Source organism: Leopardus geoffroyi, chromosome B4 (assembly GCF_018350155.1).
Source record: "Leopardus geoffroyi isolate Oge1 chromosome B4, O.geoffroyi_Oge1_pat1.0, whole genome shotgun sequence".
Classification (NCBI taxonomy): Eukaryota; Metazoa; Chordata; class Mammalia; order Carnivora; family Felidae; genus Leopardus; species Leopardus geoffroyi.
Genome location: NC_059341.1, coordinates 22,797,514 through 22,821,169, shown reverse-complemented (window position 1 = coordinate 22,821,169; position 23,656 = coordinate 22,797,514). Strand labels below are relative to the sequence as shown.

The 23,656-nt window shown below is 39.7% G+C and overlaps 1 protein-coding gene across 1 annotated transcript in view; it reads left to right on the top strand.

The window, feature by feature from the left end:
- ARHGAP21 (Rho GTPase activating protein 21) overlaps positions 1-23,325 on the top strand; it is a 135,596-nt gene extending 112,271 nt beyond the window's left edge. Inside the window, 16 exon segments of the mRNA XM_045465006.1 lie at positions 3,093-3,129; positions 5,239-5,364; positions 6,710-6,994; positions 9,333-9,397; positions 9,477-9,613; positions 10,206-10,348; positions 11,165-11,320; positions 11,423-11,501; positions 12,192-12,265; positions 12,343-12,432; positions 15,172-15,297; positions 15,503-15,544; positions 15,865-15,970; positions 17,908-17,939; positions 20,818-22,452; positions 22,454-23,325. Of these exon segments, the coding sequence (XP_045320962.1) occupies positions 3,093-3,129; positions 5,239-5,364; positions 6,710-6,994; positions 9,333-9,397; positions 9,477-9,613; positions 10,206-10,348; positions 11,165-11,320; positions 11,423-11,501; positions 12,192-12,265; positions 12,343-12,432; positions 15,172-15,297; positions 15,503-15,544; positions 15,865-15,970; positions 17,908-17,939; positions 20,818-22,452; positions 22,454-22,519 (3,199 nt within the window). The 3' untranslated portion in view covers positions 22,520-23,325.
- Positions 23,326-23,656: the final 331 nt, after the last annotated feature.

The following is a 23,656-nucleotide window of genomic DNA, read 5'->3' as shown; positions in this document are numbered from 1 at the left end:
TGAACCTTCGGTCAAAGAACAATTTGTCATTTTTTATCATAGTATTTTTGGAAAGATTCTCTGAGGCTTCCATTTGATTATTACTTATATTCCAATAAAGTCACTTCTTCCTGGATCAACCACATGGGGGAAGTTTGTGTGAGGTGTGGCCATGGCAGTGGTCCGGGCTAACAGGAAGTTTTCTAATGATGCAGAGTTGAATTCGTGACCTATTTTTGCCTTCACTTCTTCCTCCCTGAAAGATACCCTGCACCAACTACACACTGTTCCCTGCAGAGATGGCCAGACTGTGTGTTTCCTCCTTCGTTTTCATAAACCCTGATATCCGTGGTGACGAGCGAGGCTCCTGTCACCAGCTCTGGCACCCGGTTTCCCACGTTCCAAACAAGGGAAGGTTTTGATCTCTCAGTGAGCAGCGCACTGCAGTGTTGTCTGAAATACGCCGCTAGGGGTGTCCTCTCTTCCGGTATCCATTCTTTTCTTCACTGTGTTTAACCACCTATCTTCATGTATATATATATCGTAGTTCAGAGTTACAGGTATCTCCTGATACTGATAGATGAAGTTTGCGTATCTATTTCTAGCGATCTTGTTCAGGGTGGTTTGAAAAGGAACGGGAGTGCCATCTTCAGTCCCATCTTACAATCAAATCCTTTTTTTTTTTTTGCTTTGTGAACATTTATTACGTGCTATGCAATGTTCTGGGGCATATTACATATATTATCACTGATCTTTGTAACAGCTCTTTAAAGCAGATGCTATTGTCTCTCATTTATGATTTTTTTAATTTATTTTTATTTTTTTAATATGAAATTTGTTATCAAATTGGTTTCCATACAACACCCAGTGCTCATCCCAACAGGTGCCCTCCTCAATGCCCATCACCCACTTTCCCCTCCCTCTCACCTCCCATCAACCCTCCGTTTATTCTGTTTTTAAGAGTCTCTCAAGGTTTGCCTCCTTCCCTCTCTGTAACTTTTTTTTTCCCACTTTCTCTCCCCTCCGTCTTCTGTTAAGTTTCTCAGGACCCACATATGAGTGAAAACATATGGTATCTGTCTTTCTCTGTGTGACTTATTTCACTTAGCATAACACTCTCCAGTTCCATCCACGTTGCTACAAAAGGCCATATTTCATTCTTTCTCATTGCCAAGTAGTATTCCATTGTGTTTATAAACCACAACTCCTTTATCCATTCATCTGTTGATGGACATTTAGGCTCTTTCCATAATTTGGCTATTGTCTGGAAAACCTCCAAAAGCATGGAGGTTAAAGAACACCCTACTAAAGAATGAGTGGGTCAACCAGGCAGTTAGAGAAGAAATTTAAAAATATATGGAAACAAATGAAAATAAAAATACAACAATCCAAACACTTTGGGATGCAGCGAAGGCAGTCCTGAGAGGAAAATACATTGCAATCCAGGCCTATCTCAAGAAACAGGAAAAATCCCAAATACAAAATCTAACAGCACACCTAAAGGAAATAGAAGCAGAAGAGCAAATATACTCCAAACCCAGCAGAAGAAGAGAAATAATAAAGATCAGAGCAGAAATGAACAATATAGAATCTAAAAAAAACTGTAGAGCAGATCAATGAAACCAAGAGTTGTTTTTTTGAAAAAATAAACAAAATTGATAAACCTCTAGCCAGGCTTCTCAAAAAGAAAAGGGAGAGGACCCAAATAGTTAAAAATCATGAATGAAAATGGAATTCTTACAACCAATCCCTCAGAAATGCAAGCAATTATCGGGGAATACTATGAAAAATTATATGCCAACAAACTGGACAACCTGGAAAAAATGGACAAATTCCTAAGCACCCACACACTTCTAAAACTCAAACAGGAAGAAATAGAAAATTTGAACAGATCCATAACCAGTGAAGAAATTGAATCAGTTATCAAAAATCTCCCAACAAGTAAGAGTCCAGGACCAGATGGCTTCCCTGGGGAATTCTACCAGACATTTAAAGCAGAGATACCTATCCTTCTCAAGCGGTTCCAAAAAATAGGGAAAGAAAACTTCCAGACTCATTCTATGAAGCCAGCATTACTTTGATTCCCAAACTAGACAGAGACCCAGCAAAAAAAGAGAACTACAGGCCAATATCCCTGATGAATATGGATGCGGAAATTCTCAACAAGATACTAGCAAATCAATTCAACAGCATATAAAAAGAATTATTCACCATGATCAAGTGGGATTCATTCCTGGGCTGCAAGGCTGGTTCAATATTCACAAATCCATCAATGTGATATATCACATTAATAAAAGAAAAGATAAGAACCATATGATCCTGTCAATCGATGCAGAGAAAGCATTTGACCAAATTCAGCATCCTTTCTTAATAAAACCCTTGAGAAAGTTGGGATAGAAGGAACATACTTAAACATCATAAAAGCCATTTATAAAAAGCCCACAACTAATATCATCCTCAATGAGGAAAAACTGAGAGCTTTCCCCCTGAGATCAGGAACACGACAGGGATGTCCACTCTCACCGCTGTTGTTTAGAATCCTAAATTTCTTAAAATTAATTTTGTATTAAAAAAAAAAACAGCAAAACAACTTTGTGCCCTAAAGTGAAATTATTTTGAGTAGTTAAAGCACACCTATCTTTGGAAGCCCTAAGCCTTTTCACTGGCAGCCACTGGTCTCCATATCAAAGCATCCCGAATGCGGTTGGCAGGAAGAATGGTCTCCCTGCCACATTATCAATCATTGTAACATTGTGGGAACCCTTAATAGAGCATTGCAACTATGGTTAACTGATAATTTATTCTAAATCCCAGTGTTCAGCCCGAGTGGTTTTTTTCTTTCATCTAAAAAGAAGGATAAACTCTCAAACTTTATGCAGAAACCATTTTAATTGACCAGATCCACTAAGAAAGCTTCTAGCATGGAATCAAAAGTGTAAGTATTTAGAAAATTAGCTGTTTGTCTCATTCGCATTGAACAGTGAGCATTTAACATGGTAATGATGAAACATCAGCTTATTATTGAAAACTAACTTGTGACACTCAATTTGTTTTTACATCTCTAAGGTGTTTTATGCATTTATGGCAAATATTTATACATTTCTTTCCGACAGGTCCTTTAAGCACGTTTCTAGCCTGAAGGGAATCAAGGTTGGTATTCAATATTTTTTAAATATCAGCGAATGATAAATGTTTCTATTTACCTTAGCTTACTTTGGCTCTTCACAGGGAATTACTGCTATTATCCTATATTCTGTCCCTTTCAGGTGCATTTGGAAAATATTATTTATAAGGTGTTCTTTTCTAATTTCTAAACGTATTCATCAATATATATACTTCACACACATTGTGCCGATTTTTCTCACTCTATCAGTTTACGGCCAAAAATCGAACTACCCAGCCACGCTGTGTCTTGCCGTATGCATATTTTTCTTTCCTCAAAATTATCGTTTCACTCCTACCCTCCGCTTTCCTCCGTACAGTTCACCCCGTCCTCTCTCGTCTACTCTCCCTTCCTACTTTGTTGACAACACACACAGAAGGCTGTTAGACAGGAATTTCCTTGTTTCACATTCTCCAGAAATCTCAGCCATCTTCATTTGCACCCACGGTTTCTGCCTCCGTTACTCTTAAGTATCTGTTTACTGGGAACATGATCCGGTTAAAAGCCTACGTCCACATTTCTTTGGATTCTATCACTTTTCGCTCTCTCGACATCGTTCTCCCCTCTGCAGAATCGCTCTTGCCAGTGGCTCATTCACCATCATATGAGCACGTTCTACTATTTGCTATATTTAAAAGACAAACAAACAAACCTTCCTTGACTCTACATCCCCCTCTATTTCCTCCTCATATTTTCTCTTCCACTGTTCACAGCAAAACTGCTTGAAAAAAATGGCCAGTCGGTCCACTTCCTCACGTCACATCTTTCTCACCCCACACATACCAGAATGACACTGCTCATGCCAAGATTACCAGTGATGTTCAAGGTCCCCAAACTAACGGTTATTTTCGATTTTTAACTTCTTTGACCTTCCAGTAGTATCCAACACCATTTCCCACTGTCTTTCTAAAATGCTTTCTTCTGCTGGTTTCCATTTCTGCCTCTGCCATTCTAACATTTAAAATGTTGGAATGTCTAGAACTGGTTCTGACCCCTCTTTCATCTCTATCTGCCCTCATTGCCAACATGATCTTTTCCAGAGATCTCCCACAGTTTATACTGCTAGCGTTGGCCTCTTCTCCAAGCTGCAGCTCATGAAGGCTGCTACCCTTTTGACATCTTTATTTGGCTGTTTAATAAGCAATCAAGGTTTAGTGGCCAAATAGATCTGGGTTATACCCCAGACATGTTTATCCAGTTTTCCCCATCCCACTAGGTCCACTTCACCCAGTTTTCAAGCCCCCAAACTGGGAGTTAGCCTTGTTGCTTCTTTTTCACCCTCCCCCATATCAAGTGTTATTCACTGTACCTCCAGAACACGCCCTGAAGTGATAATGATGAATGTACATTCATTAGCTATACATTCTCCCTGAACTGTTCTTTTTCCTGACCTATCATGGATGGCCCCTTTCCTCCATATTTCATCTTAAATATTCTTTCTTCAGTAGGCCTTGAACTTACAGCCGCTACTCAGTCATTTGTTACAACATCTCAGTTTTCCTTTCCCAAATGGTACTAATCACAATCTGATCATTTTCTTGTTTTTATTTTTTATTCTGATTTGTCTTTGCTCACGAAAATGTGAGCTCTCGAGAGCAGGAACATTATACTATTTCTGTTATTTTTTTAAAGATGAAAAACTTCCTACAGATGACCTTTAAAAAATGATGGCAGTCAATTCACAATTCACGTGTTTTGGGTTTTTTTTTTTTTTGCAACAAGACCAGAACATTTTCTAACGGAATTGATAAAGTTGGTATTCTTCAAAAATAACCATTCATTTTGGAACGTTAAAGATTTTTTTCAGGGGCGCCTGGGTGGCTCAGTCAGTTAAGTTTCTGACTTAGGCTCAAGGCCATGATCTCATGGTTCATGAGTTCAAGCCCTGCATCGGGCTCTGTGCTGTCAGCATAGACCCCGCTTCAGATCTCTTTCTCTCTCTGCCCCTTCCCCACTCACACGGCTGGCTCTCCCTCTCTCTCTTTCTCCCAAAAATAAACAATAAAAAAGAGTTGTTTTCAGTAAAGCAATTTCCATGTGCAAATATTTATAAAGGAAAAGGATATTTTACTATATTTTCTTGACCTTCTCTGTAGATCATAGACAGCCAGAAGTCCTCAGAAGACTCTGGGTCCAGGAAAGATTCTTCCTCAGAGGTTTTCAGTGATGCTGCAAAGGAAGGATGGCTCCATTTCCGACCTCTTGTCACCGATAAGGGCAAGGTAGTATGTTTTCTCAGCTACTGCGAGTGTATGGAATGCAGCCCTTGTGAAGTAACACATAAAGTCTGTACAGATGAGACGGCAAATTATCTAGAATAAAGAGTAGAAAACATCACATATAAATATCTTTTTCCAGGTGCCTGGGCGGCTCAGCCAGTTAAGCGTCCGACTCTTGATTCGAGCTCAGGGCATGATCTCGAAGTTCATGGGATTCTCTGTCTCTCTCTCTGTGTCTCTCTTTCTCTCTGTCTCTCTCTATCCTGCACCCACTCATCTATGATCTCGCAAAAATAAATAAATAAGCATTTAAAAAAAAAATAAAATTCTGTCACTTTTTTATACAAAATAGTTTTTTACATAAAGGAAAAAGTTACTTAAAAAAATTCTAATCATTGATTTAATTTTGTATATTTTTGTCCTGTGTATCAACTGCAAATGGAGTATACTGTCTTATATTTTGCCAGCATAAAAGAGAAATGAAGTTATTCAAGAAGGAACTCAGCTTTTCTTATTAGTTTATTAGCCATAGATTTTCAGAGTCCTCCTTTAGGGAGTGACAATTCTCCATATTAATAATTTTAAATATTTTATTTAGCTTTCCCATTTTATTCTTTTAAATTGCTTTTATAATTTCCTTGTTTCACTTTATTTTATAAATATTGAGTTATATAAATGAGTATCACAATATCTATATGCTTCATTAAGCAGATTTCAATACAATAAAACCTTTGCCATAAATTTCTTACAAAATTTGGGCAGATTATTTATAAAAAAATTTTAATACTGTCAAAAGAGTTTAATTTTTAAGAAAAACCCACCTTGGGTATGGATATTGTTGCTTGACCGCATAAAGTTGATCAGTCTTGTTAACTTAGTTCATTCCTTGTGCATGCTGTTTTTAAGCATTATTTGTCATTTGCATGAGCTGGGACTTTGTCGTCAGCCTTACTTTCACTCAAAAGACTTTTCTGACTGATTTTTTTCTTACTTTTTGGTCTCTTACCATTTTTATATATTTTACGTATTTTGCTACTCTTGTTTTACCTTGCTTTGTTCAATTTATCTTAATTACTTTGTTCATGAATGGTAAAATAGTTTTTTTTCTCCAACCAAAATTAAAGTTGACATTACACTGTCCTTGATTTTGTCATGAATACCTTGCCTAGCTTGGTTTACCCTCCGCACAATTTGCCAGTCCTCTCCTGGCCAACGCATACGATCGTGAATCAGACACCTGCTAGACTTGGTGTCCATTTGTGTGTTAACAGTATTGCTTGGTGTGTTGATCCTGTCACTAAGACTGTGCCACGCATTAAGTATTCTTGAACTGTTCCATGTTTTCCAGCGAGTTGGTGGAAGTATTCGGCCGTGGAAACAGATGTATGTTGTGCTTCGGGGCCATTCGCTATACTTGTACAAAGATAAAAGGGAACAGATGACTCCATCTGAAGAAGAACAGCCCATCAGCGTCAATGCTTGCTTAATAGACATCTCGTACAGCGAGACCAAGAGGAAAAATGTGTTTCGGCTCACCACATCAGACTGCGAGTGCCTTTTCCAGGCCGAGGACAGAGACGACATGCTAGCGTGGATCAAGACCATCCAGGAGAGCAGCAACCTCAATGAGGAGGTGTGTGTTCAGAGTGGTGCTTGTAAAACCAGATTCTTTTGTGACATTTTTCTTAGGAAGACTGAAAGGATCTGATACATCATTGGAAAAGAAGTTATAAGGGGGGCGCTGAGTGGTTCATTTGGTTGAGCGCCAACTTCAGCTCAGGTCACAATCTCGCGGTTTGTGAGTTCGAGCCCCACATTGGACTCTGTGCTGACCGCTTGGAGCCTGTTTCGGATTCTGTGTGTGTGTCTCTGTCTCTGTCTGCCCCTCTCCCCTTCTTGCTGTCTCTCAAAAATAAACATTAAAAACAAGTTATAATATGCTATTTTTGCTTGAAAAATTGATCAAAAGGAAAACTCACGTGTCCCTACTCAATATTATTTTGAAAATCTCCATTACTGAACTACAAAAACAGATAATTCCTATATTTTGCCTACTTTCTTAGAAGCAGGATCAGGAAATCCTAGGTCCTAGTCCTTGTCATTACTAAGTAATTCCAGCTCTGGCTCCTTATCTCAAAAACAGGATTACTGTGAGGCTTAAGTTATAGTGAAAATACTTGTCAAAACAAATTACTGTATAAATGCAAAGCGATACTGATAGGAGGATTTTTGTTAATGGAAATATAAATTCAGTCAAGAATAGAATAGAGCCTGCTAGAATTTAGTCATTGGTTTTCAAGAAAACTTGCATTGTCAGAAATCGCGGGATAAGCTTGTTTTTCTTTTCAACAAGAAATATTTAGGGACTTGAGGGTTTCTGGCTCACAACCAGCAAGATATTTTTTACAACAGGAATTTCATTCATAAAGGTAGTGTTTTCAGGGTACATAATCATAAACCTGACAGTGCACATTCGGTGGTGATTAAGTTTTGCTCAAGAGTATCTTCTCGTATCATTAACACAGTGTTTCTTACCCATTGTTCTCACCTTTTGCGCTCATTGTTAGGGCACACACAAAGAAAGCACAACGTTCTTTTCCCTTAACTCACGGTGCACAGGGACACCCAGGTTAACTGTGAGGTTATGTTCTCTAATGTCGTCATTTCCATTACATCAATTCAGATTCTGCAAAAAGGGCTTAGGTCTTAGGAAACAGTGTGCTTTTCTCTCTGATAGTTTACACCCTACCGTCTTTGTAGTTAAAAATTAACACCAGATCCGTTTCAATACAACCTTTGTTTTACACCACCACTGTAAAGCATCAGACTTGAAGTTTTTCAGAGTAAACAGGGAGAGTAAGAACTTTTTACATGAATAAATTTCAGCAACCATATGAATGTGTCATCACCGTTTTATAAACAAGGACACTGGCAAAGAGAGGTTAAGTAATTTCCTCCAGGTTACACAGCTGGTAAGTGTCAGGGCCAGAATTTCAACCCAGGCGATCTTACTGTCGATCTTAACTGTGATCTCTCAGCTGCTTGGTAGGAAGAGTATTTGAACTCGAGATTGTTTGACTCCAAAGTATATTTGTAAATTGAATTGTTCATTCTAATCAAAATGAGACTAATAAAAAAATGGGGATACATGTCGATGTATAATTGGAATCTGTAGAAAACAATCATCACTTCATGGTCAAATCTGAGTTTACCATATAGCATATTATAAAAGTTAATCTGTTGAACTTGAAAAGCCCAGTTTTGTGCTTTTCTCTTCGGATAATCTAAGTGCCATTTTTGACACTAAGTCACCCCCAATCTCAATGTTTCTATGATTCATCATTAACAAATTTTGACAGTAGTTTTCTATCCTTTATCCAACTGTTTTTTTTTTTTTAATGTTTATTTATTTTTGAGAGAGAAAGAGAGCAGGGGAGGGGCAGAGAGGGAGGGAGATACAGAATCTGAAACAGGCTCCAGGCTCTGAGCTGTCAGCACAGAGCCCGACACGAGGCTCGAACCCACAAACCGTGAGATCATGACCTGAGCCAAAGTTGGACGCTCAACCAACCGAGCCACCCAGGCGCCCCCACAACTGTATTATTTTGAAATGCTGATCATTCTTTCTGGTGTTAGAGGAAAAAAAATGACTCTCTGCTTTCTGCCATTGATAAAAAATGTCAGATCAGTAAGTTTGAACACCTGCTGCTTGCTGGCTTTAGTCTAGGTATTGTAGGAGTACAGAAAAGAAACAGAAATCTCTTTTGGCAGTGGGTGGGAGGTATTTGGATCATTTATTGCAGAGTGATGTTGGGTGATGTTGAACAGAGGTTTCAAAACAAGCCCACTGAGAATATAGGGTTTGTATTTACTAAGCAATGTAGTACAATAAAGAGCTTCAAAAAATAAGTAGAGATCCCCACTTAAGTTTAGAATTGATTTTCTAACCTTACCTCCTGTTCGTTCTGTAGGACACTGGAGTGACTAACAGGGATCTAATTAGTCGAAGAATAAAAGAATATAACAGTCTGATGAGGTGAGAATCCCACCATGCCTACAAGTTATTTTGGATGTAAAATACATAATTGTTAAGAAATGTTCGTTTCTTTCAGCAGCAAAGCAGAACAGTTGCCAAAAACACCTCGCCAGAGTCTCAGCATCCGGCAAACTCTGCTTGGTGCTAAATCAGAGCCAAAGACTCAAAGTCCACACTCTCCCAAGGAAGAGTCAGAAAGGAAACTTCTCAGTAAAGGTACTGATGTTAGCATTTCTGGAGAAATTTGACAAATACAATGGTTTAAGATTGGGATTTTAAAGGTATTTCATGTTTCTCTGTACCATTTCTGCTGACCTCAGCCCAGTGTGAGCTAGCTCAAAGGTCACTTTGGACCTGGTCTAGGCTAATGGGCCCTTTCCCTTAAGATGAGTCTTTGTCTTGTAGTAGATGAAGTGAAGGAAAATATAACACATACATCTACGTAAAAGACACTGCAAATGTGATTAATGCAGTGGACACAGGCACTGTCATTGTCAGATGAAACCATCATGTTTCCTTTTGCTAAAATCTCACTATCAAGAAGTCACATTGATCCTATTTTCCTGACTGTTTTAAAGAAAACTGCAGGTTGTAAAATGGTGGAGAAGCGGAACAGATTCTGATTAAATTACATAGAAGGTTAGAAGGAGTGCTATGTTAGGAAGAGAAGAGAATATAATATTTTTGATAAATATAGGAGATATTATTTATAGGACAGGACTCTTAGTTATAGAAATATTGATAAAGGACATGATTTAACCGTGCTTGTTTTCATCTTTTCTTATGTCTTTTTCTTGCATAACAAAAGATGATACCAGTCCCCCAAAAGACAAAGGCACGTGGAGAAAAGGCATTCCAAGTATTATGAGAAAGACGTTTGAAAAAAAGCCTACTGCTACAGGAACGTTCGGTGTCAGACTAGACGACTGCCCACCCGCACACACCAATCGGGTATGAGATCCCAGCCACCTGGATTTCCTACAGTCACTAGTTCGATTATAGTCATTGTAGGACCTGAGTGCACAGCCAGTCAGATAACAGAGAGTGTGTGTCAGTCTGCCCAGCATGTTCCTCCTCCTAGCAGACCCAGCTTCCCTGAGCATTGCTGACCTGTCAGGGTGTGCTGAGTAATTTTATCTATAAACGCATTTTTTTCTAACATATTCACTCTGAAATCGAATCATGATTCATCCATTAGGAATGTATCTGAAATGTATCTGAAATGGTAAGAGTTCATTTTTAAATCCTGTGTGTTTCTGCTTTTAGCATCTTAAAAGAAGGATGAGAACAAGAACCTGATTAAGAAAGTAATAATAAATGTAAATGTGCGTGTGTGTGTGTGTGTGTGTGTGCACGCGCGTGGGTGTATACAGCATCCATGTTAGGATTTGTGTCATGAGTTGACTGATGTTGTTCTCTCCCCCTCTTCTTTTTTTGACTTTGTTCCCCTTTATCCACCTGAGTCATGCCCACATTCTCATTACTGCAGACTTTCCTCATTTCCTCTTCAGACCTTCATCTCCCTGGGGACCCTCCTCTCTCTGTCTTGACCTAGTTGTTCTCCTCCCACTGTCCCAAATCTCTCTTGCTGCTTTGATCTATTCCTGGTTCTACCATGTCTGCATTCTTCATTTTCTCTCTATCAAACAACAGTGATTGATGTTTTTCCTCTTGGATGGAAAGGGCCTTTTAGCTACGATATACATCTACTAACAAATATGAACATTTGTGCTGTATTAAATAAAATATTTATTTCTTGTTTTGCAGTATATTCCATTAATAGTTGACATATGTTGCAAATTAGTTGAAGAAAGAGGTCTTGAATATACAGGTATTTACAGAGTTCCTGGAAATAATGCAGCCATCTCAAGTATGCAGGAGGAGCTCAACAAGGGAATGGCGGATATTGATATACAAGATGATGTAAGTGTGTTTATATCTGTTTGATACCTGATCTGTTTTTTTTTTTTCCCCTTTGGTAGCACTGACAACAAAAATGCCACATTTCTATTTTTGCACCCCCAGAAATGGCGAGATTTGAATGTGATAAGCAGTCTACTAAAATCCTTCTTCAGAAAACTCCCTGAGCCTCTCTTCACGAATGGTGAGTGAACTCCCACACAAAAGATACCAGTTGAAATAGTTTAAAATGACATTGTTGGAAAGCCAGAGAATATTAAATTGAACCTGGAGAAAATATTTTGTTAAAGGAAGCAGGAGATTTTATTTACTTGTTACTTCTGTATAAAGCATAATTATGGCTATTTTCTTTAAAATTATAGCTATTTTTTGTCATTCAGATTAGTTTTTCCTCCTGATAAATTTCAGTGAAAAAGTTTATAAAATTATGTAAGTTCAATAAAACATATCTTATCCCGTTCATGCATGTTTACTTCTCAGATTAAAAATGTATTCTCCTCTGTCAAAACTTTCAGACATACTACGGTACAATTAGTAGAATAACATTTTTTCAGTTAAGCCAAATATTTGACTTATTAAGACACTGTTCTCAATGTTGTGGTTGGGGGGAGAAAAGAATGGACAGACTACAAATAGAGGACAGGACCTTCAGAGAACTCACATTTTAGGGAATTTTATTTGATGATAAATCTTGGAGGATCGTTAAAAACAGTAGCAGGTTTGGACTTACATTTCAAAGGCTATTTGGGGTCATTCCTACATTTTAAATGTGTGTGTGGTGTTTTGAAGTTGAACCTCAGAGGAAATCCAGATTATAACTCACCTAAGCAATTTAAGATAAATTTCTTTTTATTGTTCTTATTGTTGTTGTCAGATAAATATGCCGACTTCATTGAGGCCAACCGTAAAGAAGACCCTCTAGACCGTCTGAAAACATTAAAAAGACTAGTAGGTATTATTTTCTATTTTTGGAGATACAACTGAAATTCAGCCTTTACATCCACCATGAAACTAATATGTTTCAGATCCACGACTTGCCCGAACATCATTACGAAACTCTTAAGTTCCTTTCTGCTCATCTGAAGACAGTGGCAGAAAATTCAGAAAAAAATAAGGTGAGTAAAGTACATACGGAAGAGGTATACTTCCAGTGGCTTTAGTTGAAAAGATAAGTTTCATTGCTTCACGTCTGTCAAAAACGGGGTTACAGTTCAGCAAAGGCTCTGAAATCCTGTTGGCCGGTGAGCCCCCGTAAAGATCACCCTTAAAAGGAAAAGATCCCAAAATATCAGTTGTCACCATTTGAAAAACACATTTCTTCTCACATTTATCCAGCAAGAAAAATTTTAAATAAGTCAAAACCTTCTTTTATTTTTCAGCTGTGTATCAGTATTTTGAATAGGCACCATTTGTGACACTTTTGCGTGCTACAATGATCAAGATGTACCAAGTGTTGTGTACAGCAAAACTGACCTGTTCTTGGTTTGTTTTGTGTTAAGCAGATAAGACCTTCCTGTTTGCTTGTTTAAACAACACCATCGCATTCCCTTTATCAAACACACCAAGATTAGTTACCCTTCGAAATGATCTGATACTCAGTTTGTGTTCAGTTTTTCCTGATTGGTTTCAAGAAATGTCTCTGTACACCTGTTTGTTTAAATCATTATCTGAAGTTCCACACATTGTGTTTGATTGATACCGTTGTAGTCTTCATTCATCATTTTTATCCGTCACTGGTGATTGTTGCCTAAACCCATTATATCGTTAGAGGTTGCAAAATGATGGTTTTCTGAAGCTCAGCATTACTGACAAATATTTAAATGAAGTCATTTTGGCTTCTGGAGAAGAAAAACACAGAATACCACAAGCTCAGGACCCTGCTGTCCCCCTTTTCTAAGGGTTATGCCTGCTTAAGGTAGAGAAAAGCATCGATTCGGTCAGTTTAGTGTCTGTGGTGTTCTGGAAGACAGTTGCTCACAGCTGTAGTGAGGCTGGAGTGTGAGAACAGTGTCAAGCCCTTTCCCTGCAGATTGAGCAGTTTACAAGCAGTGTTATAATATCCTTCAGGCTCTCAATTTCCTCAGTAGTGATAGGGCTATAAAAGGAAAAAGGAAAAAACAAGAGAGAGATTGACTGTACCGTTTCCAGAAGTTCATCCAGTAGAATCCAAAAGAGTTCTCGATACAATTATAGCTGAAGTATTTTCTAATTATTTCAGCATTCCCCAAAGTGCATTACATCATTGATCAATTCATCACTTTTGCTGGGTATTAGAAGCACTGGAAAAGTAGCGGTTGATGGTCTAATCAGTGTAGAAAGCACTGAATTAAACAACACTTAACAACACTTAACTTTCTTTACTGTAGGTTTTTTTTTTAGTGGTTTTAATATGTTAACTAGCACTGTGACTCTTGAAGAAGTGGCTAAGGCATTTCATTTCCCTGACTTATTTGATGACACTTCTGGAACATCTTTCAAAAAATCCAGAATTTGCCTTAAATAACGAATGACTAAACTGCGAACTCCTTGTGTTATTAGTCTTATGGAGGAGCCAGCTAGAAGTATATACCCACATAATAAATACGACTGTATACCAGAAATAATAATGTGCGTTACCATTAGTCTACACATTTAAATGAATCTAGCAAAAATTTTGCATGAGACCTTTGAGATGGACTTTATTTTGTGAGCCACTTTCACCAGTACAGATGGAGGAATAAGAGGACAACATCTCCCGGAGGGAAAATAAGAAACAGGCCTGTGAGCCCAGTTCAAGTCAGCCTTTCCTGTTGTCAGATTTTCTTTCCACCAAGTCAGCTTTCTATGAAAATACTGACTTTGATCGCAATTTCTACTTACATCTCTGCAGTAAGCACAGTGTAATAATGCATGTATTACTGTAGTTAACATATTTGATGCATAAAAATTACTTCAGAACAGGAAGTCTGTGCGTTTTCCACTTTGCACCATACCTAAAATGTGTGTATGCACGCGTGTGGGCATGCGCCTGGCTCTCCCAAAATAGTATAGCAGTGGGGCCCCCCTGAACCAGTTTGACTCTTTGAGTACTGCATTGATTTTTTTTTAACCTCCTGGTACGTTTTCAGGGTTGGTTAAAGCTATTTGACATTTTAATCAAATCCTAAATTCAAAATGTGACACCAGACACTGTAAGATATAACAAAGGGAAACAAAGGATCTATACATTTGATAACTATGTAATTAAACAAGGAATACAAAATATCGTGGAAATGAATGTTCAAACATAAAAGCATGTCCTGTCGAGGCATTCAGATTGGCACAAGGATAAGCGGACAGCTTTGTTTTCGTTGAAGTAAAAATTGGTCAGAAAAGAGTATTTCTGGACTTTAGGTTTTTAAATATTTGCATTTTTGATGTACCACAGGGACAAATTTGGGAAACGTTACATGTCTCTGAGCACCTTTTCCAGTTTTTCATTTTTGAGGGGAGAGGGTTGCCCTCTTCTTTCGTGAATGTTTTTTTCCTTTGATTTTCATATTTTTGTCAGTGAATGTAGCTGTCATAATACTAGTTTTGAACCAGATCAATCGCTTGCAATCAAAGACTTCATTGAAAAAATGAATGCCAATTAAGCATAGTACGTGTCATTAAAGCAGGAAAAAGAAGTTAGGTGTAGATTAGCTTATAGAAAGCCTAACTAGGAAGCATTTTTTTTTTTTTTTTTTTTACACACAATCAATCAACCATTCTTCTTTGAATTCTTTTTCATCAAAAGAACCTTTCAGAAATAAAATGCCAAACACGCAATGGGAATTTAAGCCTACTTTCTTAAGAGAAATTCTGATATCTTTCAATGACATCCTTTGTTCCAGATGGAACCCAGAAACCTAGCAATAGTGTTTGGCCCAACTCTTGTGAGAACATCTGAAGATAACATGACCCACATGGTCACTCACATGCCAGACCAGTACAAGATCGTAGAGACGCTTATCCAGCACGTAAGTTCAGGCTTCGTCTCCTCAAGAAAATCCTTTTGTTGTAAGCAGCTGCTGTTTGGTAGGACAGAATTTGCTTATAATTTTTTTTTTTTTTTTTTTTACTGAGAAAATTACCTTTTTCTTTTCCTATATTATTCTCCAAAATATAGATCTATGTAGCGGGTCATTTCATTTCTCTTTTCACCTTTTTTATTTTAACTTTCAGCATGACTGGTTTTTCACAGAAGAAGGTGCTGAAGAGCCTCTTGTAAGTATCGTCCGTCAGCATTTGTACTGACTTGTTTTCATTTGGGACACCAGATCCCGATGCCACACAACAGTGTCACCTTCCTGCTTTGTATGCTATTGTCTGCTTTGCACCCCGGAAGCAGGTCTATAGCTCCTCAGTTTCTGGTCTAATGAAAATACAAGTATGATGCTTATTTTGTAGTTAATCAACTATGTGTAAACGGTGTAAAAAGTTAAGCACATGTGCTCCACTCAGTAATGTGTCTTTTGCTAAATGTTGTTTGACTTTTAAAGTATCTTTGAAGAGATGATGAAGAGATGTTTGTTTATTAACCATAGACAACAGTGCAGGAGGAAAACACAGTAGAGTCCCAGCCAGTGCCAAACATAGATCATTTACTCACCAACATTGGAAGGACAGGAGTCTCCCCTGGAGATGTATCAGGTAACTTTTGCCTGGGCAGTGTTGATCTCTAGGCTAAAAGCTAAATTCTTAATAACATGAAAGAACAAATCAATCACAAGTAACAATTCACTGTGATTTTTTTTCCTTTTCCTCTCCTTCTTCTTCTACTTTATTTTTCTTTCCTTTCTACTAATAAAAAAACGTAATCTTCCTTTTCTGATTGATCTTAATTATCTTCCAGTGACTATAATGCCATTGGCAGTGCATGGAATTGTAATGCTTGTCCGAATGGAAATAGGAGGGAAATGAGCATGCAAACCACTGTTTTGTTCTTTTTTTTTTGATTCACAGTTTCCATGTAATAGTCATCACAAGGTAAAACAGATATATGCTACTGAATATGTGGTTGCTGTGATGGCAGAAAGTATGATCTGGACTGTATATAAGTAGTTCTTATTCCTGAGCTAGACATTCTGTTTGAAAGCAGCCAGCGAAATATGTTGAACTGCTAAGTGGGCACCATTTTCATAAATGCAGTATATTATTTGTCACTAGAGATGTCACAGTAAAAAAGTCAATCTATTTGACGTTTTCTTCTGTTTTTCTCTTGCCGCCCTAATGTCTGGTTAAGTAGTGGTTTTCCTAGGCTCTTTTGCTGACAATTTTCGCCTGCCAAACTGTTGCACTAAATCTAGCATGTTGTTTCACACGCTGTTCTCCCTTTGTCTCTAGTTCTTGTTTGAGTCCTAAAGGGTTTTTTCAGCACTTACTGACACAGGCAAATCTATACTGATGTTGAACAGGCGAAGTGGGAGGAGTCTATCACACGGTAATGTCGCTAGTGGATTCTGTGGTGGCCCTGATGGACAGCTGGAGCTGTAGGAAGAAGGAGGATTGCTGTCCACACTGTAGCTGCCTTGTCTGCAGAAACCCCCGATTCTTGTAAATGCAAACCTGGTTGATCTGTGGTGTAAATTTTCTCTTCAAGATTATTGTAAACAGATCAATACTACTCTCTTAAAAGTTTTTCTGCTGTTTCTTGTTATTTCTGAAGCAGACCGTGAGGAGAAATAGCATGGTATGGTCCACCAGTTCTTAAAGTCATAAAGCATTTAGCCATGTGTTCAAAGGGGCGTGGCATGGGGCTCAGCTCATTAATTTTGAAAATCAATTTCCCTGAAGTTGAAAGACAAAAATTGCACAATTGGTACTCTCCTGAATAGCGCTAGCCCCTTCCTACCCTCTTTCTAATTGTATAATCTGAGTTTTTGCCAGACAGTGAAAATTATGGTCTCCATTTTTCCATTTCCATAATAGCATTTGTGATAGATAATTACAAAACTGGTAGCAATTTGACCAAACTAGTCAAAAGGATCCCTGACTGCACAGAGGTGACCCTGGGGTCTAAAGCACAAAGATCAGCATTATTTACAAACCAAAGTGACCTGGAAGCAGGGTTACCTAATGCATCCGTATGCATGCAGTACATGCTTATAAAATTGAAGTCTGACGGTCTGACAAAAATCAACATAAGCACACCGAGTATGAGTGTCTCAATTTGCAGCGAGGCCAGCTGACAGTCTTGAAAGTTCTACATTGTGTATCAGTTTCAGATACAGGATGTGGTACATAGTACAATTCTTACAAAGGTCTTCCAGCTTCTTTATTGCTAGATTTACTCGTTAGAAATTTGATTAAACACTAGCGCTTCTGTTCTTGTCTAGTCCAGGGCTCCTTTGCCATTCCTATCATCGAGCTGACTCTGCCTTCAATTCACAGCATCCTTTCATGGCGGTGGCTTTCTGTGGTGCAGCTTGCATCTTTGTGAGCTCTGACTATCCACTGTGTTCTCTTGTTCTGTTTGAGTTCTGCTTTCACATTTTGTTCTGTGCCTGTCTTTCCATAAGTTTTGCATTGTCCGTTGAAAGCAGTACACATTGGCTGATACTGACCGTGTTTTATTTAACTTCTCACAGATTCAGCTACTAGTGACTCAACAAAATCTAAGGTAAATTGTTTCGTACAGTTTTGGGGAGGAGTTGCCTTGTGGCTGATTTTTGGTCGGGGGGGGGGGGGGGGGCGGGGCGGGGGCGGGGAGAGTTGCCTTGTGGCTGATTATTGTGATTAGTATACAAATGCATCCCTTTCTGCGTTTCTGGACACAGACCGACAAAGTCTTTTAAAGAGAAGAATGGATTCTTAGAATATGGTAGAATACTGGATTTTGAGTTGGAATGTTGGGTTTCTCTCAGCATAGTTTAGCCTAATACAGAAGAGTAGACACTTTCTCATTTTTAAACATGACAATTTTCTAATATACACAAAAGCAGAGAGGATAGTATAACGAGTCCCCATGCAACCATGATCCATTCTCAACAATCAACACGTGGCTGGCCATCTTGTTTCATGTGCATTTCACCCACTTCCCTCCTCCTGGACTATTCTGAAGCAAGTTCAAGCATCGTATTTCATCTGTAAATATTTCAGTAGTAATATAGGTTTTGTTACTATTACACATTCTTCTGAATGATACATATTTCATAAGAAAATAGATATTCTCAGCTCCTTTCAGCGAACTCAGTATTTTTGCATAATTTGTAAGCCATTGACAACACTGCCAAACTATACAACATTTTGAGTAGTTGGGGGAAGTTTTTTATTAGTTCACTTTGTCCAAACTTTGCTCTGCTGAGACAGTAGCAACTAGAATTGTCCAGAAACTTCCTAAAACATTGTTCTATTCAGAAATGAGACGAGAGATTTATATATCGTGTTTAAATTCCATAATGGGGCTGTGTATGATTAAATTATAATTCTTGCCAGAAATTTTACAAAATATTCCAGTCATATCACACCATTTGCTATAACTTATGTTGTGATTTTTACTGTCTTTTGGCCCCAGCTTTTTATTTTGAAAAATTTTAAACCTAGAGAAAAGTTACCAGAAAAATAGCGCCCACACCTTTTGCCTTAGATTCATCATTTGGTAAATCTTGATATACATGGGGGGGGTCGATCATTTGAGAGTTACATATAGACACGATAACACTTTATCCCTAAATGCTTCAGCATCCATCCCCAAACAATAGGGCATTGTCCTGTAAAATTACAGGGTAATCGTAATACCCAGGTACTTAGCATGAGTACACAGCATTATTATTTCTAATGTAGAGTTTTTATACAAATTTTCCATGTTGTCCCAATGATGTAAATTGTTTTTTATTTCCCTATACAGGATGCAATGAAGGATCACTCCTTGCATTTTATTGTCATGTTTCTTTAGGCTTCTTTGATCTAGGACAGTTTCCTTTTTGTTTGTTTGTTTTGTTTTGTTGGGGTTTTTTGCCAGAGGATTTCAGATTTAGATTTGGATGTTATACTTGAGATTTCAGAGTTACTTGAAATCTCTCCTTCCCTCTTACTAGGTGCATATTTCTTAATGTGTTGTTATAACAGCTTTTCCATGTTAACAATGGTGGTAGTTGTATTCTGCCTGTAATACGGTGGATACACAAGTAGTATAATTCTTTGTAGCGATTTTTCAATTGTAAAATAACCACAGCCAAATTATTTGCTCCAACACGTATATGGTCACAGAATCATAGGATTTTGAAGGGGACCCTAGGAAATCTTAATGTAATCTAATTTTGTCTTGGTTAAATAAACAACGAAATTGAGATGTTGGAAAGTAAATCACTTGCTCAGTGTTCTGTGCGGCAAGCCAGAGGAAGGAAGGTCAGCCTTGATTCAGAGTCCAACCGCAACCATTCTCCACTACAATCTTCAGCAGAGGGTGTTAAAATGTAGATAACCAATTAGAAGGATACTGGACAACCGGGTGTTCCTTTCCAACCTATAAAAACAAAGTTCTCTTAACCTGTGATTTTATTGTGGTGAATGCTTTTTCATACAACAGCCTAAATGGTTACTTTTTTTTTTTTTTTTTTTTACAACTTTGATACGGTAGTTTTAGTTTGTGTCAGATCTTTATGACAACAGAGAAACACACTTTCTGCTTCTATTACTCAGCATACTTCCTGCCTTCCTGCTTGTCTTCCACGTCTGTGATCAAGTGTTTCTTGACCCCCTCGCCCACCACTACCCCTGACTTAGCAGATAGGCATTATGAACAAACTAATTAAATAGTTGTCGTCAAGACCCTATTGAGCATAGCTAAGGAAACCAGTAGCCTGCACTACAGCTTTAGCAATGATGGTGCTTCTATGGTAAGGATTTAAGATCTGTAACTGACCTTACATTATTTGAATTGTCTGGTTTTGTTGTTACCTTGAGATAAATGAGACCTTACCTACCTGATTTGCCCAGGCAAGTCTGAAGACCCAGTCTGGCTGAACTAATGGAAGACCAAAGGGTTCCCTTAATGAGCTTCTCTGATACCAGATGTGTATCATATGGCGTCTGTAATTAGAACACGGAAGTCAGTCATACAATTTTAGTAACCCATGGCAGAATATTGTATGCAACTCTGTCAAAATATTAACTCTCAAACCTGTGTTCCAGGTTAAGGAACCTGAAGTAGGTCCAGCATTGCACAAGCAGGGGCAGTCAGTCGGTGCAGGGAAACTAACAAGAATAGGAGTGCTAGGTAGCTCTAAGCACGAACTATTTCCCTGTGACAGACGGATGTATGTGCGCTGTGACTTGCCAGATAAATACCACCAGTTACCAAGACATGGAACTGGTCATAAAGAAAGAAAAATGTCTCTTGGGACCAGGTCACACGGAGGCACAAAACCCCACACTCTGTAGTGTGTGTAGAGCTTCCCTAGAGCTAACGCGGTAAGAAACGTTTGGGGGAAGGCCTCTTCAGGCGAGCTCCGTGGTGTCCTTGTGTTGAAAGCCTCGTTTCTCTGATTGCCTCTCAGGGCTCGTGGGGATCTGGAAGAGACCAGTACAGCAGGGAACTGCTCGTGTCCTCCATATTCGCGGCCGCTAGTCGCAAGAGGAAAAAGCCCAAAGAAAAGGCGCAGCCCAGCAGCTCAGAAGACGAACTGGACAGTGTGTTTTTTAAGAAAGAGAGCACAGAACAGTGTCACAATGACCTTAAAGAGGAGTCCAAAAAAGAGAGTGAGGCATTGTGCAGAAAGCAAAGGCTCGTCCTTTCCAAAGAAAACAGCGCCAAGAAGGACAGCGGTGCCCCAAAAGATGAAAAGACGCCCCCGCGGCAGGAGAGCGGGCCTTCGGAAGAACCCTCACCCCCGCGCAGCTCGAGGCACAGCAAGTCTCCGACGCTGAGCGGCCGCTTCCCCTTGCTGAGAGACAGCTCCAGATCCCCGGCCGCGCACAAGTCGTCCTCCCACTTGGAAGAGCCGGGGTCCGACTCTGGCCCTCTGCCCAGCACTTCCTCGCAGGCTTCTCCGGCCAGGCCTCCCACCAAGACGTCCACCAGCCTGGAAAGCAAACGCGGCGAGGTTCTGGCCACCGTGGGCACCGCCACCTCCGACTGTTCCGCCGCGCCACCCACCGCGTACCCGGCCAGCCTGGACTGCAGCCGGCTGAGCCCCGACGTGCGCTCCGTGGCCGAGAGCAAGGGGGACGAGGCGGACGACGAGCGCAGCGAGCTCATCAGCGAGGGGCGGCCGGTGGAGACGGACAGCGAGAGTGACTTCCCCGTGTTCCCCGCGGCCCTGGCCCCGGACAGGCTCTTCCGGGGAAAGCTGCAGGAGGCCGGGAAGGCGAGCCGGAGGAACTCGGAAGGCAGCGAGGTCAGTTGCACGGAGGGAAGTCTGACACCGAGCCTGGACAGCCGAAGGCAGCTCTTCAGCTCCCACAAGCTGATCGAGTGCGACACCCTGTCCAGGAAGAAATCGGCGCGGTTCAAGTCCGACAGCGGCAGCCTCGGGGATGCCAAGAGCGACCGAGAAGCCCCTGCCATAACCCGGGTGTTTGACGTCATGAAGAAAGGAAAGTCGACGGGCAGTTTACTGACACCGACCCGAAGTGAATCCGAAAAACAGGAGCCCACTTGGAAGACCAAGATAGCAGATCGGTTAAAACTGAGACCCCGGGCGCCGGCCGACGACATGTTCGGAGTGGGAAACCAAAAAGCGAGCGCCGAGGCGGCCAAGAGGAAAAACATCAAAAGGCGGCACACGCTAGGAGGGCACAGAGATGCAGCCGAGATCAGTGTTTTGAATTTTTGGAAGGCGCACGAGCAGGGTGCGGAGAGGGAATCCGAACTTTCAGCTGTGAATCGGTTAAAGCCCAAGTGCTCAGCCCAGGACCTCTCCATCTCAGACTGGCTGGCCAGGGAGCGCCTGCGCACCAGCGCCTCCGACCTCAGCAGAGGGGAGACCGGGGGCCCCCAGCCCGAGAGCTCGCGCGCCTTGGAAGGAGCCACGGCCCACGCACCTTTGTCCTCCCAGGCCGACGCGGGCGGCTCTCCCGGTACCTTGGCTTCAACCAACAGGCCCCTTCTTTCCAGCCCACCCCAGTCACCTGACCAAATAAATGGAGAAAGCTTCCAGAACATGAGCCAACACGCTAGTTCTGCAGCATTATAATGCCCAGCCTCCTCGACTGTCTGAAATCCCCGGCGATAAAGCACAGTTGCATCCCTGTCTTTAAACTGGGGTATGTCCTCCATAGCAAATAAAAAAAGCTACTGTTACACGTTCCAGTAACTCTGTAAATATTTTCTTGTACCAGAATTGTTATTATGCAGCCTTCATTTGGGCTGGTTTCATCATTTTGCACTGTGGAATAGCTTTACAGTGCATTACTACAGCCAGAAGAACATATATATATATATATATATATATATATATATATATATATAGGATAGTTGTATACAAATGAGCAAGGTATTTGTTGCAACTTACTATATAGTGTATACCCAAGATTACTGAAGAAAATAGCTGGCATTATTAGTATGCAGCAAATTTGTTCTTTTGGTTTCATCACTAACAAAAGTGCCTCATCATAAAAATCCATTTGGTTATTAGGGTGCCATATTGTTAAAATTAGATAACTTACATTGAATAAATGAACGCATTTTATTGGTAACAAAGTTCATTACATTTACCAGTTTTAACACAGGTGGATACGGAACTTCCATTCTTTAGTCATTCCAGGTGGATCTCTGAGTTTTATATTCAAACTTTTAATACAGTTTTTGAGTTTTGTGTGACTTGAATTTTTAATCTTTCTGTAAAATACGTAACTTAAATGAACATATTATATGTGTATCTTTTCTTCAGATACCAGATTTGATATAAATGTTGTAACATAGGTGTGTAGATAGTGACCTGGACGGAACTGGCTTCTTTATCGAGAAGAATATAATTCTGCATGAGGACTTAATGAATCCAAACCTGTGTCATGCCTGTGTGCATACCCAATTAAACACTGGAAATAAAAATTGTTTTGGTGAACTTTGCATGGCTTGAAACTTATTCTAATATATTTTTAAATGTCTTCCATTTATAACTGCCTTAATTGGTCTTGACTTTAAGAAAATCACTGCTCTCTTTATATAGTCCCATCTCTCCTCTCTTCTGCTGTGTTGGACAGGGATCTCTTATAAATGTTTACATTGGCCTAACCTCCCTTCTGCACACAGATAATATTTAGCTTTTCTAGCTAAAGTAACATGTTGTGTTTACCTTTTGTTGGAGATAATGAATGAAAAGGGCATGTGTTTGGGAATCAGACCAACTCTATACTTCCTAGATATGTAAACTTGGACAAATTATGTAACTCCTC